This window comes from Trachinotus anak, unplaced genomic scaffold (genome assembly GCF_046630095.1).
Source record: "Trachinotus anak isolate AG129_WGS33_773 ecotype Australia unplaced genomic scaffold, CSIRO_AGI_Tana_v1 ptg000011l, whole genome shotgun sequence".
Classification (NCBI taxonomy): domain Eukaryota; kingdom Metazoa; phylum Chordata; class Actinopteri; order Carangiformes; family Carangidae; genus Trachinotus; species Trachinotus anak.
The window spans coordinates 16,577,919-16,590,857 of record NW_027273862.1 but is presented as its reverse complement, the minus strand read 5'-3'; the positions used below and the strand labels follow the sequence as shown (position 1 = coordinate 16,590,857).

Sequence of the window (12,939 nt, the reverse complement as noted above, 5' to 3'; positions counted from 1 at the left end):
TGCTAGCCTCATCTCAATGATCTTATCATTAGCTCAGGGGAAGATGTTAATGAGGACAGGGCAGCTGATATCGCTCTGTCATTCTGATTCAATTAGAAGAGCAGAATGGTTGCTTTAAAAGGGAGTGGTGCTTGAAATCATTCTTCTTTTGTCAACCATGGTTACCTCCAAGGAAACACGTGCTGTCATCATTGCTTTGCATCAAAAGGGCTTCACAGGCAAAGATAAAGCTGCTCGTAAGATTGCACCTAAATCAGCCATCCACTGAATCATCAAGAACTTCAAGGAGAGAGGTTCAATTGCTGTGAAGAAAGCTTCAGGGCGCCCAAGAAAGTCCAGCAAGTGCCAGGACTGTCTTCTAAAGAGGATTCAACTACGGGATCGGGTCGCCAACAGTGCAGAGCTTGCTCAGGAATGGCAGCAGGCAGGTGTGAGTGTTTCTGCACGCACAGTGAGGCGGAGACTTTTGGATGCTGGTCTGGTGTCAAGAAGGGCAGCAAAGAAGTCACTTCTCTCCAAGAAAAACATCAAGGACAGATTGACATTCTGCAGGAAGTACTAGGATTGGACTGCAGAGGAATGGGAAGTTATTTTCTCCGATGAAGCCCCCTTCAGACTGTTTGGGACATCTGGAAAAAGGATTGTCTGGAGAAGAAAAGGTGAATGCTACCATGAGTCCTGTGTCATGCCAACAGTGAAGCATCCTGAGACCATTCATGTGTGGGCTCACTCACAATTGAGAGTATGGTATGGTATCAAAACATCCTCCAAGAGCAACTTTGCCCAACAATCCACGAGCAATTTGGCGGTGAACAATACTTTTTCCAGCATGATGGAGCACCATGTCACAAGGCAAAAGTGATAACTAAGTGGCTCAGGGATCAAAATATTGAAATTTTGGGTCCATGGCCAGGAAACTCCCCAGATCTTAATCCCATCGAGAACCTGTGGTCAATCCTCAAAAGGCAGCTGGACAAACAAAAACCCAGAAATTGTGACAAACTCCAAGCACTGATAAAGCAAGAATGGGTCACCATCAGTCAGGATTTGGCCCAGAAGCTGATATCCAGGATGCCAGGGCGAATTGCAGAAGTCTTGAAAAAGAAAGGTTGAAACTGTAAACACAGACTCTTTGCATAAACTTGTGTATTTCTCAATAAAAGCCTTTGAAACTTATGAAATGTTTATTATTGAACTTCAGTATACCATAGTAACGTGACAAAATGATCTAACAAAACTGAAGCAGCAAACCTTGTGAAAAACTAAATTTCTGTCAGTCCAAAACTTTTGGCCACAACTGTACATTCATGTTATCAAACTTCGTCAGACCTAAAATGTGGGCTCCACAGTTAATTACAGTCAGAGTTTTCCTGATCAGAGTTTTCCTGTGTGACCCATCTATCATGGTGAGTGTTTACTGAGCCTGAGCCCCCTGGTTCCTACTCTCCTGCCACGACTTCTTCCTCATCTCCAGCTCAACATCAGTGAACGATGCTGGACCCCAGTTAGTGATCCTCTGAGGTCCTTTATGACCTGAAAGAACAGGTTAAAGAGAGGCGATGAATATCTTTTAAAAAGATGTGCAGAACAAAGGACTAAGAGTGGACTGAGTTAGAGCCAAGTGAGCTTCTAAATTCAATTTAATACCCTTTTATGAGTATGATTGAAAACCAATACGAATAACATTTTCAGTACTTTTCTGCAGTTATGGTTGCAACTAATGATTATTATTATAGAATATTCTGGCAATTATTATGCTGATTAGTCGTTTGATCTATAAAATGTCATGTTATGTCAGGCCAACAGTCAGATATTCACTTTACAATGTTATCAAACAGAGAAAAACAGAGAATCCTCACACTGGAGAATTTTCTTAAAGCCACTGCTGAGCGACCATCTATCCCCCCTACCTGGCTGGATGAGACGCACCAGCCCCTCGTGTTTAGCCACCTTATCTTTCCAAGTCTTTGTCTTGTTAGCTGCTCGTTCAAGCTTCCTTGACACCTCCTACATGTATGAAACAGAAAGAGAGGGTGGATGTTATTATGGCCCTGTTCAGATGCATACGTGTTCATTTGCACATAGATACATGATCACAGCCTTCAGCTAAACAGATAAAGAGGAATAAAACAATATCTGATGCCAAGGGATCATTTATCAGTGGATAAATTGAGGGACAAACCCGGTTGTCTTAATAAAGTTAAAATATGCGACAGGAAGAGTATCCCATACTCCTCCTTCACAGAGTAAATCTGCCCCAACAACACAAGGCATCCAGACCACTCATAATGCTTGCCTATGGTACTGGGACAGGACATAAAAAAAAAATATTAAGGGACAAACAATGAATACTTAAAAATCTCCACGTGTGACCTGACCTCATACTGCTCCAGTGCTCCCTGCCGCTCCTTCTCCAGTCTGTCCAGCTGCAGCATGGCTGTCTGCAGCTCCCTCTCCTTGGCCAGCTGTTCGGTCACTAGCTCCTGCTTCTCAGCCTCAGTCTGAGATAGCGCCCTCTGCTGCTGTTGGTGGATCTGCTCCAACTCTGCCCTCTTTGTTGCCTCCTCCTCCAGCAGCCTGCAAGGGAACACACAAAGGGTACTTAAGTTCTTTACTCACTTGACTCCTTTTCAGGATGGAAGGCAAAGAGGAGCTCGAGCCCAAACACATGAGTGGAAAGTCTGGTAAAATTTGTTTGTTTATAACAGATAAAGGACAAAGGCAAACACATTTAAAGTACACACATTTAGTCTCCAGTTGCAGCAGCCCTGTAGGACTTTGGACAGCAGTAGAATAATAACAAAAGGAGAACATGCAAAAAATGCATAGATTTTAATTGTTTATTTCACTGGTGATACTTGTTTCCTCCTGGTATGAGGGACAATTTGACAGCTAGCACTGGTCAATAGTTTTGTGAATGCAGTTTCATTGTTACTGTACTAATTAATTTTTACAACACCTTTGGTGTAACTCTTGTTTATGGGGAGTTCCTCTGATTTGTACTCACTGTCATAGGATTTGCTGTCAAACAATGCTTCAGAGTTTCCACACTAATTGAGACATAATTTTCCTTTGAATTTCAAAGACATTCAGTGACATATGATTGTTATGAAATCTCAAATCCCTTTTTCTTTTGAATCACACTGACCATTCTATTTCTGTAATAACTAGGGCAGAGTGCTTTCTAAAAATGCAAATAGCACCATCAAAGTGTATCTACTGTGCTCAGTGGTGAGATGCAGATACAACAGCAGACTAACAATGCATGTGCTACTTTGTCTATTCTGTTCATTTTCATGTTTTATGGATTCAGAGTTTAGGTCAAAATAAGTATCATGAAAACAATACATTATTTAAAATTAGAAAAAGATGTTCACACCCACACGGGCAAACACAATTATTACAAGGCCTTCTCTGAAAAAGGCGTTGTCTAGATGGCAGCATATGTTGCTCCAAAACCTGTATATATCGCTCAGCATTAATGGTGCCTTCCCAGATGTGCAAGCTACCCAAGCCATGGGCACTAATGCACCCCCATACCATCACAGATGCTGGCTTTTGAACTGTGCACTGATAACAAGCTGGATGGTCCCTCTCCTTTGTAGCCCTGAGGATGCGGCGTCTATGATTTCCAAAAAGAATTTGAAATTTTGATTTGTCAGACCACAGGACAATTTTCCATTTCATCTCAGACCATCCTAAATGAGCTCAGACCCAGAGAAGTTGGTAATGTTTCTGCATCACATTTAGATATGGTTTCTTTTTTGCATTGTAGAGTTTCAACCTTTTGTGGATGCGGCGATGAAGTGCGTTCACAGACAATGGTTTTTGGAAGTGATCCCGAGCCCATGCAGTGATTTCCACAATAGAAATGTTTCTGTTCCACTATAAAATTGTTTGACCCAAAGATCATGGCCATCCAACAATAGCTTTTGGCCTTGTTCCTTGCATACAGAGATTTCTCCAGATTCTCTGAATATTTTAATGAAATTATGAACTATAGATGCTGAAATTCCCAAATTCTTTGCAATTTTTCATTGAGGAACATTATTCTTAAATTGTTGCACTATTTGCCCACGCAGTCTTTCACAGAGTGGTGAACCTCTCCCCATCTTCACTGTACAAAGACTCTGTCTCTCTCTTTTTATACCCAATCATCTACTGACCTGTTGTCAATTAACTGAATTAGTTGTGAGATATTCAATCAGGTGTTTTTTAAGCATTACACAACTTTTCCAGTATTTTGTTGCCCCAGTCCCAACTTTTTGAAGCATGTTGCTGGCATCATATTCAAATTGAGCATCTATTTTTCATAAAGCAATACAATTTCAGCATTTGAACATTTGATATGTTGTCTTTGTTGTCATTTTCAGTTAAATATGGATTTACAGGATTTGATCATCACATTCTGTTTTTATTTACATTTTACAGTGTCCCAACTTTTTTGGAAACAGGATTGTAAACAGGTGTTGATATTACCATATTTACTATGTGTATTTATCCACATACTGTCCAATGTGTGTATGTGTGAGTGACCTGGCCTGTAGTTTTCGCATGGCCTCCTCATCGTGCTTGGCCTGCCTCTCGTCCTCTAAGGCCTCCTCCAGCCGGTGGTACATGTCCTCCAGCTCCCGGACGCGCTGCAGGTACTGCTCCAGTTCGCTGGACTTCTGAGCCACCTGCTCCTCCATCTGCTGACGCACCTGAGCAACACCAACACACACACACACACACACACACACACACACACACACTTGTAATGCAGAGAGCTTATTTCTTACACACAACTGTACATACAAGCTCTTGAACTGAGCAAAAATCTGTAAACAATCATCTACATCTACTGTGCCTCTGTCCACTTACATGTTGCTGCAATGACACAATCTTACTGGAGCAATCGATGACGTTTATTTTATCTTACTAGGGCATTTATCAGTGTAGTCACTGAATGAAGATGATGATTAATAAGAGTCGGTGCATCTGACACTGACACAATAAATGACTCAACATCATGGGATACTATTTCTGACTTCTTTCCTGGAGGGTTTAGAACCACAGACAGTGACGGTGACTACAACAGAAGGTAAATCAAAATAAAATCACAGCTTTAGTTTACCACACTCAGTAGTTTTCATTATGATCCTTTGATGAGACCATGTGTCACCACATACAGTGCATTATTCATGAGCCCACATTATCAGGACAGAGTTGTGGGAGGCAGACTCAGGAACAGCGGTTACCATTTTCTCTCTCTCCAGGTCCAGTCTGTAGCGATCTTGTATGTCTAGCTCAGTCTTCTTCCTCCTGAGCTCCTCTAATGCTGCTTTAGCCGCAGCCTCTTCCATTTTCTATGAAGCACAAAAGAGGAATAAAGTGTTACTTCTCTGCTTGGCTGGAGGCCTTGTCAGAGTACAAGCTGAAATCCTTGAAGACAAAAAAGACTTAACTTGGGTTTGTTTTGCGAGGAATCTGAGGTTTAGAATACATTAACTGAGAATAACAGTCAAGAATAACTTTTCTCTTTCCTTTTAGTGTCTTTTATGTAATATTTTACTTCATAATACCAGGTTGTAATCAGCAAAAGATTCAAGTATTTAAAAAATGTCATGTGCCTTTCAACGTTGTCTGTAATAAGACACATTAGTTTTTGACATTTGAAAAAAAAAAAAGCCATCTGGCAGAGTAAAAAGAGAAGTGAGAAACCATCCATAATCTGCCGCAGCTCTGAAACAACAATGTAGATGCAGGTGTCCCTGACTGATACAGAATGTGTTTTGCATAGCAAGTTTCACTTCACTTTTCACTGTGAATGTTCTGCTGTATCATGTGTTTGTCCATAAAATAAAAAGAAAGAAAGCAAAAACTGTTCATGAGATTCAGTTCTATGTTTTGTCATCTAGTTTCAAGTTTTACAAAGTTTCCTAGATTAATCTACCGTAGCTATATTGGTACCTACACTAATCCAATAATCTAATACCATCTTTTACTTTAAACTATTTAGATTTGTGTACTGGAGCACTATATACGCCTTTGTGTTTCCTCTATGCTTATTTGTAATAGGGTATAATAGGTATGATAGTCTCCATCCTAAAGTCCCCTTTAAGTTGTAAGAGTTAAATGTGGAGCAGTACCTCCCTCATGGCCTCCAGCTGTCTCTGTTTGTTCTCATTGGCTGCCTGGAGCTGCTTCATCTTCTCCACCAGGTGATCCTCTTCACCGTACTGCCTCTGCCGGAGCTCCCTGCGCCTCAGCCGGGCCTCACGGTGAGGAGATGGCAGCCCCAACCTCAGCAGCTGGATGCACGTTTGAATAGCTGCCGCAAGACAGAGTGAGAGGATAATTGACTGATTTACCTCCACAACAGTCTGACTACAGACGCTCGGCTAGGTCAGTAAAGTAAAGAGACGATGATGACCAGGCTTTTTATGATGTAGATACAGAGCAGAAGAAAATCACTCATCAATACCTTGAATCCATTCCTGCTTCTTCTTTTTATCTGATGCACTGATCTCAAAGCTTTTATCAGCGCACTTGATAATAAACAGGCATTTCTTCACATCTTTATCTGGCAGAGACTGCAGTAGAGAAAAATATCATGGTACCCTCAGTCACATTATACTGAATGTTTGACCACGTTGATTTGATTTATGAACTAAATTAAATCCTTCAAGAAATGTCAGTTATAATGTAAAACATTATGTAGAAAAAAGGGGACTTCTAACCATTTAGTCAATACAGTATTGTCTGTGCATCATATATTACATACTAAAAAAATAGATAACACATCCTAACATAAACACAACTACACAGCTGAAATGTTAACCTCCACACAGCAGCTTTGGTCCAGAATGATGTGTCCTCTCTTCTCCAACAGATCCTCACAGACATAATATGACAGTGAGTTGGGTCGAAGGATAAACCAGCGCTCAGTCCAGTTCTTCCTTTTGTGGCCCTTTTTCATCATGTATCCCTTCAAAACACAGTGAGGAGATAATTAAAGAGACACTGAAATAGTCTGCCATAGATAATTAATTCAGCAAATAATTGGTTAATTTGCCAAAACACATGGAATATACATATATGTACACATTTACATTTTCAAATTATGAATGTGCTTTCAGCATTAGATCAGCTTGTGTGGTTTTATTATATACAGTACACACTCACTGGCCACTTTATTAGGTACACCTTGCTAGTACCAGGTTGGACCCCTTTTTGCCTTCAGAACTGCCTTAATTCTTTGTGGCATAGATTCAACAAGGTGCTGGAAACATTCCTCAGACATTTTGGTCCATATTGACATGATATCATCACACAGTTGCTGCAGATTTGTTTGCTGCACATCCATGATGTGAATCTCCTGTTCCACCACATCACAAAGGTACTCTATTGGATTGAGATCTGGTGACTGTGGAGGCCATTTGAGTACAGTGAACTCGCTGTCATGTTCACAAAACCAGTTTGAGATGATTTGAGGTTTGTGAGATGGCGCATTATCCTGCTGGAAGCAGCCATTGGGAGATGGGTACACTGTGGTCATAAATGGATGGACATGGTCAGCAACAATACTCAGGTAGGCTGTGGTGTTTTAACGATGCTCAGTTAGAACTAAGGGGCCCAAAATGTGCCAACAAAATATCCTCCAGACCATTTCACCACCACCAGCCTGAACTGTTGATACAAAGCAGGATGGACCCATGCTTTCATGTTGTTGATGCAAAATTCCGATCATATCACCCAGCAGAAATTGAGACTCATCAACATTTTTCTGATGATTTTTCTGTCCAATTTTGGTGAGCCCATGTGCATTGCAGACTCAGTTTCCTATTCTTTGCTGACAGGAGTGGCACCCGGTGTGGTCTTCTGCTGCTGTAGGGCATCTGCTTCAGGGTTCGACGTGTTGTGCATACAGAGATGTTCTTCTGCATACCTTGGCTGTAACGAGTGGTTATTTGAGTTATTGTTGCCTTCCTATCAGCTTGAAGCAGTCTGGCCATTATCCTCTGACCTCTGGCATCAACAAGGCATTTTCGCCCAGAGAACTGCCGCTCACTGGATATTTTCTCTTTTGCGGACCATTCTCTGTAAACCCTGGAGATGGTTGTGCGGGGAAAATCCCAGTACATCAGCAGTTTCTCCAACAACCATGCCTCGTTCAAAGTCACTTAAATCACCTTTCTTCCCTATCCTGATGCTTGTTTTGAACTTCAGCAGGTTGTCTTGACCATATCTACATGTCTAAATGCGCTGAGTTACTGCCATGTGATTGGCTGATTAGATATTTGCATCAATAAACAGTTGAACAGGTGTACCTTATAGTGGCCAGTGAGTGTATATATTACTGTAATAACTGTAAACTATTTGCTTCCTTTCTTTTTGAGAGAATATTATAATTGCACATTGTCTACTGAAAATCAAAACATAGATTAAATGATTTTTGTTCCAAAAAGTTATTTTCAGATCTGGGTAGTGCCTGCAGGGTTACGGCAGTGTGGACAGTATGTACAGGAGCTATAGATGAAAAGTGAGGCAAAAAAAAAATTCCAATAAGCAAACACTACTGCTCATAAAGCATGCTCTAAGCACACTGTGACAAATGAAGCCATCTTAGATTAGAACCATTTTCTTTCAGCACAGGACAGTAAAAGTACACTGTTCCAGAGAGATTTCAGTGAGTAAATCAAACTGAAATTAGATCAACATCCTGTCAAACCTGCTTGAGCACGTCCAGTATGAGCTCCTGGAAGACCTCATTGATGCCCAGGGACAGGGTCTGGCGATTCATGCCCTTGGTGAAGTAACCCATCCCCACCATTTCAATCAGCTCCCAGGCAGTCAGGCGGTTCTTCTTTGTGTTCAGCTGCAGCTTGTAATCTGCAAACTTCTCTTCAGTCCATTCACTCCCCATGCTCTCCACCAGCTTTCGCAGGAAGTACTCAATCTAAGGACATGGAAAAATGTAACTCAAAAACATTAACTTCATTAAATTAAACCCATGGTGGAGGGGATGGTTAAATGTTTCTCTTTCATTTCAGGCTGTTTTCTCTAAGTTTAAAAAAAATCCTAGAGAAAACAGCTGCAAGAATCTTCCTCACCTCTTCAATGACAATGACTAGTGGGTAATTGTCTTCTGACAGAAAGTTGAAAATGCACCAGATTTTGAAAGCATCATTGTCCGTGATGAGTAGATGTTTAATGCAGATATTTTTCCTGTAACACAGTGTCCAACACATCTTGTTGAACTCTAGTACATCAAAATCCTCCCGTACCTGTGAATGCAAATGCAGTATTCAGTCAGAGTCAAAGTCACACTGGTCAGCCTCACTGAGGGCAGTGTGTTTACAAATGCTAAGCAGGAGACTGTTGTCTGTCCCTTTGTCTGCAGGATGTGAGGTACAAACCTGATGTAATTAAATGCCTCATTTTTATTCAAGTCAGAGCCTACGAGAGAAAGGCAAGAAAACAGCCTCCAAGTACAAAGAGTGAAACTCAAGCAGTTTGCTAACTGGCATGAGAGTTTGTTTTATAACACTTAAACAGATGTGTTTGCGTTGTACTGAACTGTACTTACTAAGCTGCAGGACAAAAACTCTACCAGTTATGAATCCCCTTTCTGCAAAGAGTTTGATGCAGCCCATTTTATCTACATATTTCAATAACACAAAACCAAAAACAACTTACAGTGAACGGACAAAAACACATTCTGGGTACGACAGAAAAGATGACGTAACCACTTACTGTCCTACAGAGCAAAACTATTAGTCATCCTAATCTGTATCATACAATCTTCAACAGACACGAAAGGTGTGAGTTTTAGTGAGTTTTTATTGTTTGTGTAAATGTCTAGGTTTTCTTTCATATTTTAATTCTCTACACTACAATTACCATCTCGTTCTTGCATGCCTCCACCAACTAGTCCAGTTGCAGCGAATAGGCATGTGACATCTTGAGTTATGGCCAAAAACATCTTCTGTGTGGTCACACTGACCTTGAACTTTGACCACCAAAATCTAATCAGTTCATCCTTGAGTCCAAGTGACTGTTTCTGCAAAATTTGAAGAAATTCCCTCAAGGCGTTACTGAGATATTGCAATTATAATAATGGGACGGATGGAAAACATGAACCTGAAAACATAAAGCCTGTGGCCACAGCTGTCACCGGCCCAGAAGGCATAAAAAGCCTCTGCTGTTCATGTCAAAGTGCAACATTAAGTATAAATGAGAGCTTTGGTACCACTACGGTGAAGTATCAAACATGATCATTACTTCTTAGAACTGACTCAAATGTGTCCATAACACCAAAACTGTCAAGTGCAGCAAACAGGCACTGATTTGTAATGTTGATGATTTATTTTTTAATCAGATAGCTTTTTATTTTAAGTTATTTATGCAAAGTTCTTGTATAGCAGCTTGTGTTTAGACAGTGTTTGATTTTTGAAAAGTTTTGCCTCTTTTGTTAGATTAAAAAAACTCGAATGTTTTTCTTATTGTTATCACTGAATTTGTTGTCCAATACTGTTTGATGATTTCATAATTGCTTGCATTAAAGACTATCATGGAGGCCAACCTCTGTGTTTACCCTCTATTGAATCGCTGTGTAGCTGCGTACCTTCACACACAGTCAAGGAAGAGGAAAGGTTTAAAAAATACTGTTTTGGTATCAGTACCAAAGCTCAGATGACATACTGGCACTAGAATAAAAAAATGGCAAATGATAACCAGCACTAGTTATCATTTGGAAAGATTATATTGTGTTAAAAACATAAGACTCCCATTTCTTAAAGCTCTTTCAGCATTTTTGTCCCCACCTTGTCAAGAATAAACCTGTTCAGATAAGGCATGTAGCCTTCGTTGGACAGAGGCCCTTTATCATCATCATTAAAATGCTCTTCGAGGGCCACAGGGTCATGAGGGATCTTCATCACTGTGCACAGGTTGTGAGACAGCACCTTAAGATGATAACAAGCAAATTAGATACAATAACAAGTACTGCAGGTTAGGGGACAACTGAAGAAACATTACTATACAGATACACAGTCCTGTAAAATAAACACATATGAGGGTAAGTTAAAGGTGAAGTTAAAGATCAGTCTTGCTGTTTTTAACTCTTGCTACAACACATGCAAAAAGCTGCTGACATTTGCAGGCATTACTAGTCAAGCGTTACTCCAGTTCTTAAAGATAAACTTCAATTCCCTAAAGATCCTTTTCTACATATTAGTTCAGCTGTGTATTATTTGGACTGTACAGTACTGTAGCTATATATCAACAAGGACCAAATGTTAAGTCTAATATTTATTTAGTGGATAGTTTTATAGCTTTAAACCAGCCATCGTGGCAATATAAAGACCATGAATGAACCTCCAAAAATATGGACTTCTAGAGTTTTCCTGGCTGCTCTGCAGTGTTGACAGAACATAAGTGAAAAATGAAAAACCCTGCAGGGTTCTTGAAGTCAGACTGTGTCTTTGTCCGGCTGGGCACATCAGACCCAGCAGGCAAACAAACCCAGGCCCAGGCTGCCATAAAGCAAAACAGCACCTCTTGCTTAAATCTTCATTTTTCAAACTCCCTGTTATGAGTGTTAACACACAAGGAAAACACAAATAAGCTGCAACATGAATTAAATGAATCTGACACTGACACGTTCAACTATTACAGGTCCCCTCCTTCAACTTATGGTCCTGTTGTCCTGCTCTGTAATCAATTTAATGAGGAAACAGAAAGTAGCAAACTTTAAATCAAATGGTACCTGTGATTTTTATTTCTTTGTTTACTTTTATTATTATTTTGCTTTGAAAATCACCCAAAAGATTCAGAGTTGTTGCCAATTTTCTGTCAATCAACTAATTGGTTAATCCACAGATTATTTCACTTCTAGAGCACTAGTGGGTTTCATTGGTGTTGCTGAAAATAATGAAAGAATGGGGATCAATAGTTCAACCCTTAGGAAGGTTAACGAGCCCTGTATATTTGATATGTTAATGCTGAATTTATAAAGTAACTGCTGACTATAATTGGAAAATATATGCAGTATGAATGAATGAATATTTACCCATGAAATGAAGTTAGGTCTAAGTATAATAAAATGGATGTAGCTAAGTAAAAAAAGTGTACGTTACTCAAGTATAGTGTGAGTAAATGTACTTGCTTTCCGCTACTGATATTAAGATAGACGGTAAAATGCAGTTTAGTCGAGTATTCGCCATAAGAGGAAAATAAGAAACATTCACGATATGCTGGCTGTAACCTCACATCACAAGTCAGCCGTCACCGCCCCTGAAGCACACAGCGGCTTGAATTCATCCGTGTGAACTGTTCAGATAAAAAGTGACACGCACCTTTAACTGAGACTTGGAAACTTTTCCACGATGGTCCACGTCCAGGGCTACGAAAGCGTGCCATATGGACTTCAACAGCTCCTCTCTGAGCCACATTTTGTCGCCGGGCAGTGGAGGAGCGGCTCCGTGCGTCTGCGCTCTGTCGGTGAACTGAAGTGTGTGACTTCACTGCGCGCCTCTCAAAACACAGGCGGGAGGAGGAGAGATGACAGCGCCACACCACGTTTAACAGGGGCCACTTTGTGAACTCAAAATCTCATCAAGCCACCGGCTGTGGAAAGCGACTGATTGCATTTCCACTAGCGCGGTTCTTGAGTACGAGCCCGAGATACTTCAGCTTTATCTGGGTATTTCCATTTGATCCGACTTTATTCAATTAAATTCAATTAAAAGTTCTTAATACTTCTTCCACCAAGGCCATGTTAATCCATCGTGCGCTGGGACAAAAATAAACTGCTGAGCTTCAAGTCCTACTCACTCTCTAATGTGTACATATTTTTACCCCAGATTTTTTGTGTATTAATCCGATTAAACACATACATTTAGGAATATACAAAAATGAGTTAATGAAGGTCTTGAAACTACTTTTTTGACAGAA

General features: G+C 40.4%; 1 protein-coding gene across 1 annotated transcript; it reads right to left on the bottom strand.

The window, feature by feature from the left end:
- Positions 1 to 1,170: 1,170 nt before the first annotated feature.
- Positions 1,171 to 12,542, bottom strand: swap70a (switching B cell complex subunit SWAP70a). Its single transcript, XM_071488482.1, has 12 exons — positions 12,342 to 12,542; positions 10,809 to 10,949; positions 9,096 to 9,269; positions 8,714 to 8,941; positions 6,824 to 6,970; positions 6,467 to 6,575; positions 6,132 to 6,313; positions 5,241 to 5,348; positions 4,537 to 4,703; positions 2,379 to 2,577; positions 1,911 to 2,007; positions 1,171 to 1,533 (listed from the first exon to the last, which is right to left on the bottom strand). The coding sequence occupies exons 1-12, from the start codon at positions 12,435 to 12,437 to the stop codon at positions 1,415 to 1,417; spliced, it is 1,767 nt and encodes a 588-aa protein (XP_071344583.1). The 5' UTR covers positions 12,438 to 12,542; the 3' UTR covers positions 1,171 to 1,414.
- Between the last annotated feature and the right edge of the window lie 397 nt (positions 12,543 to 12,939).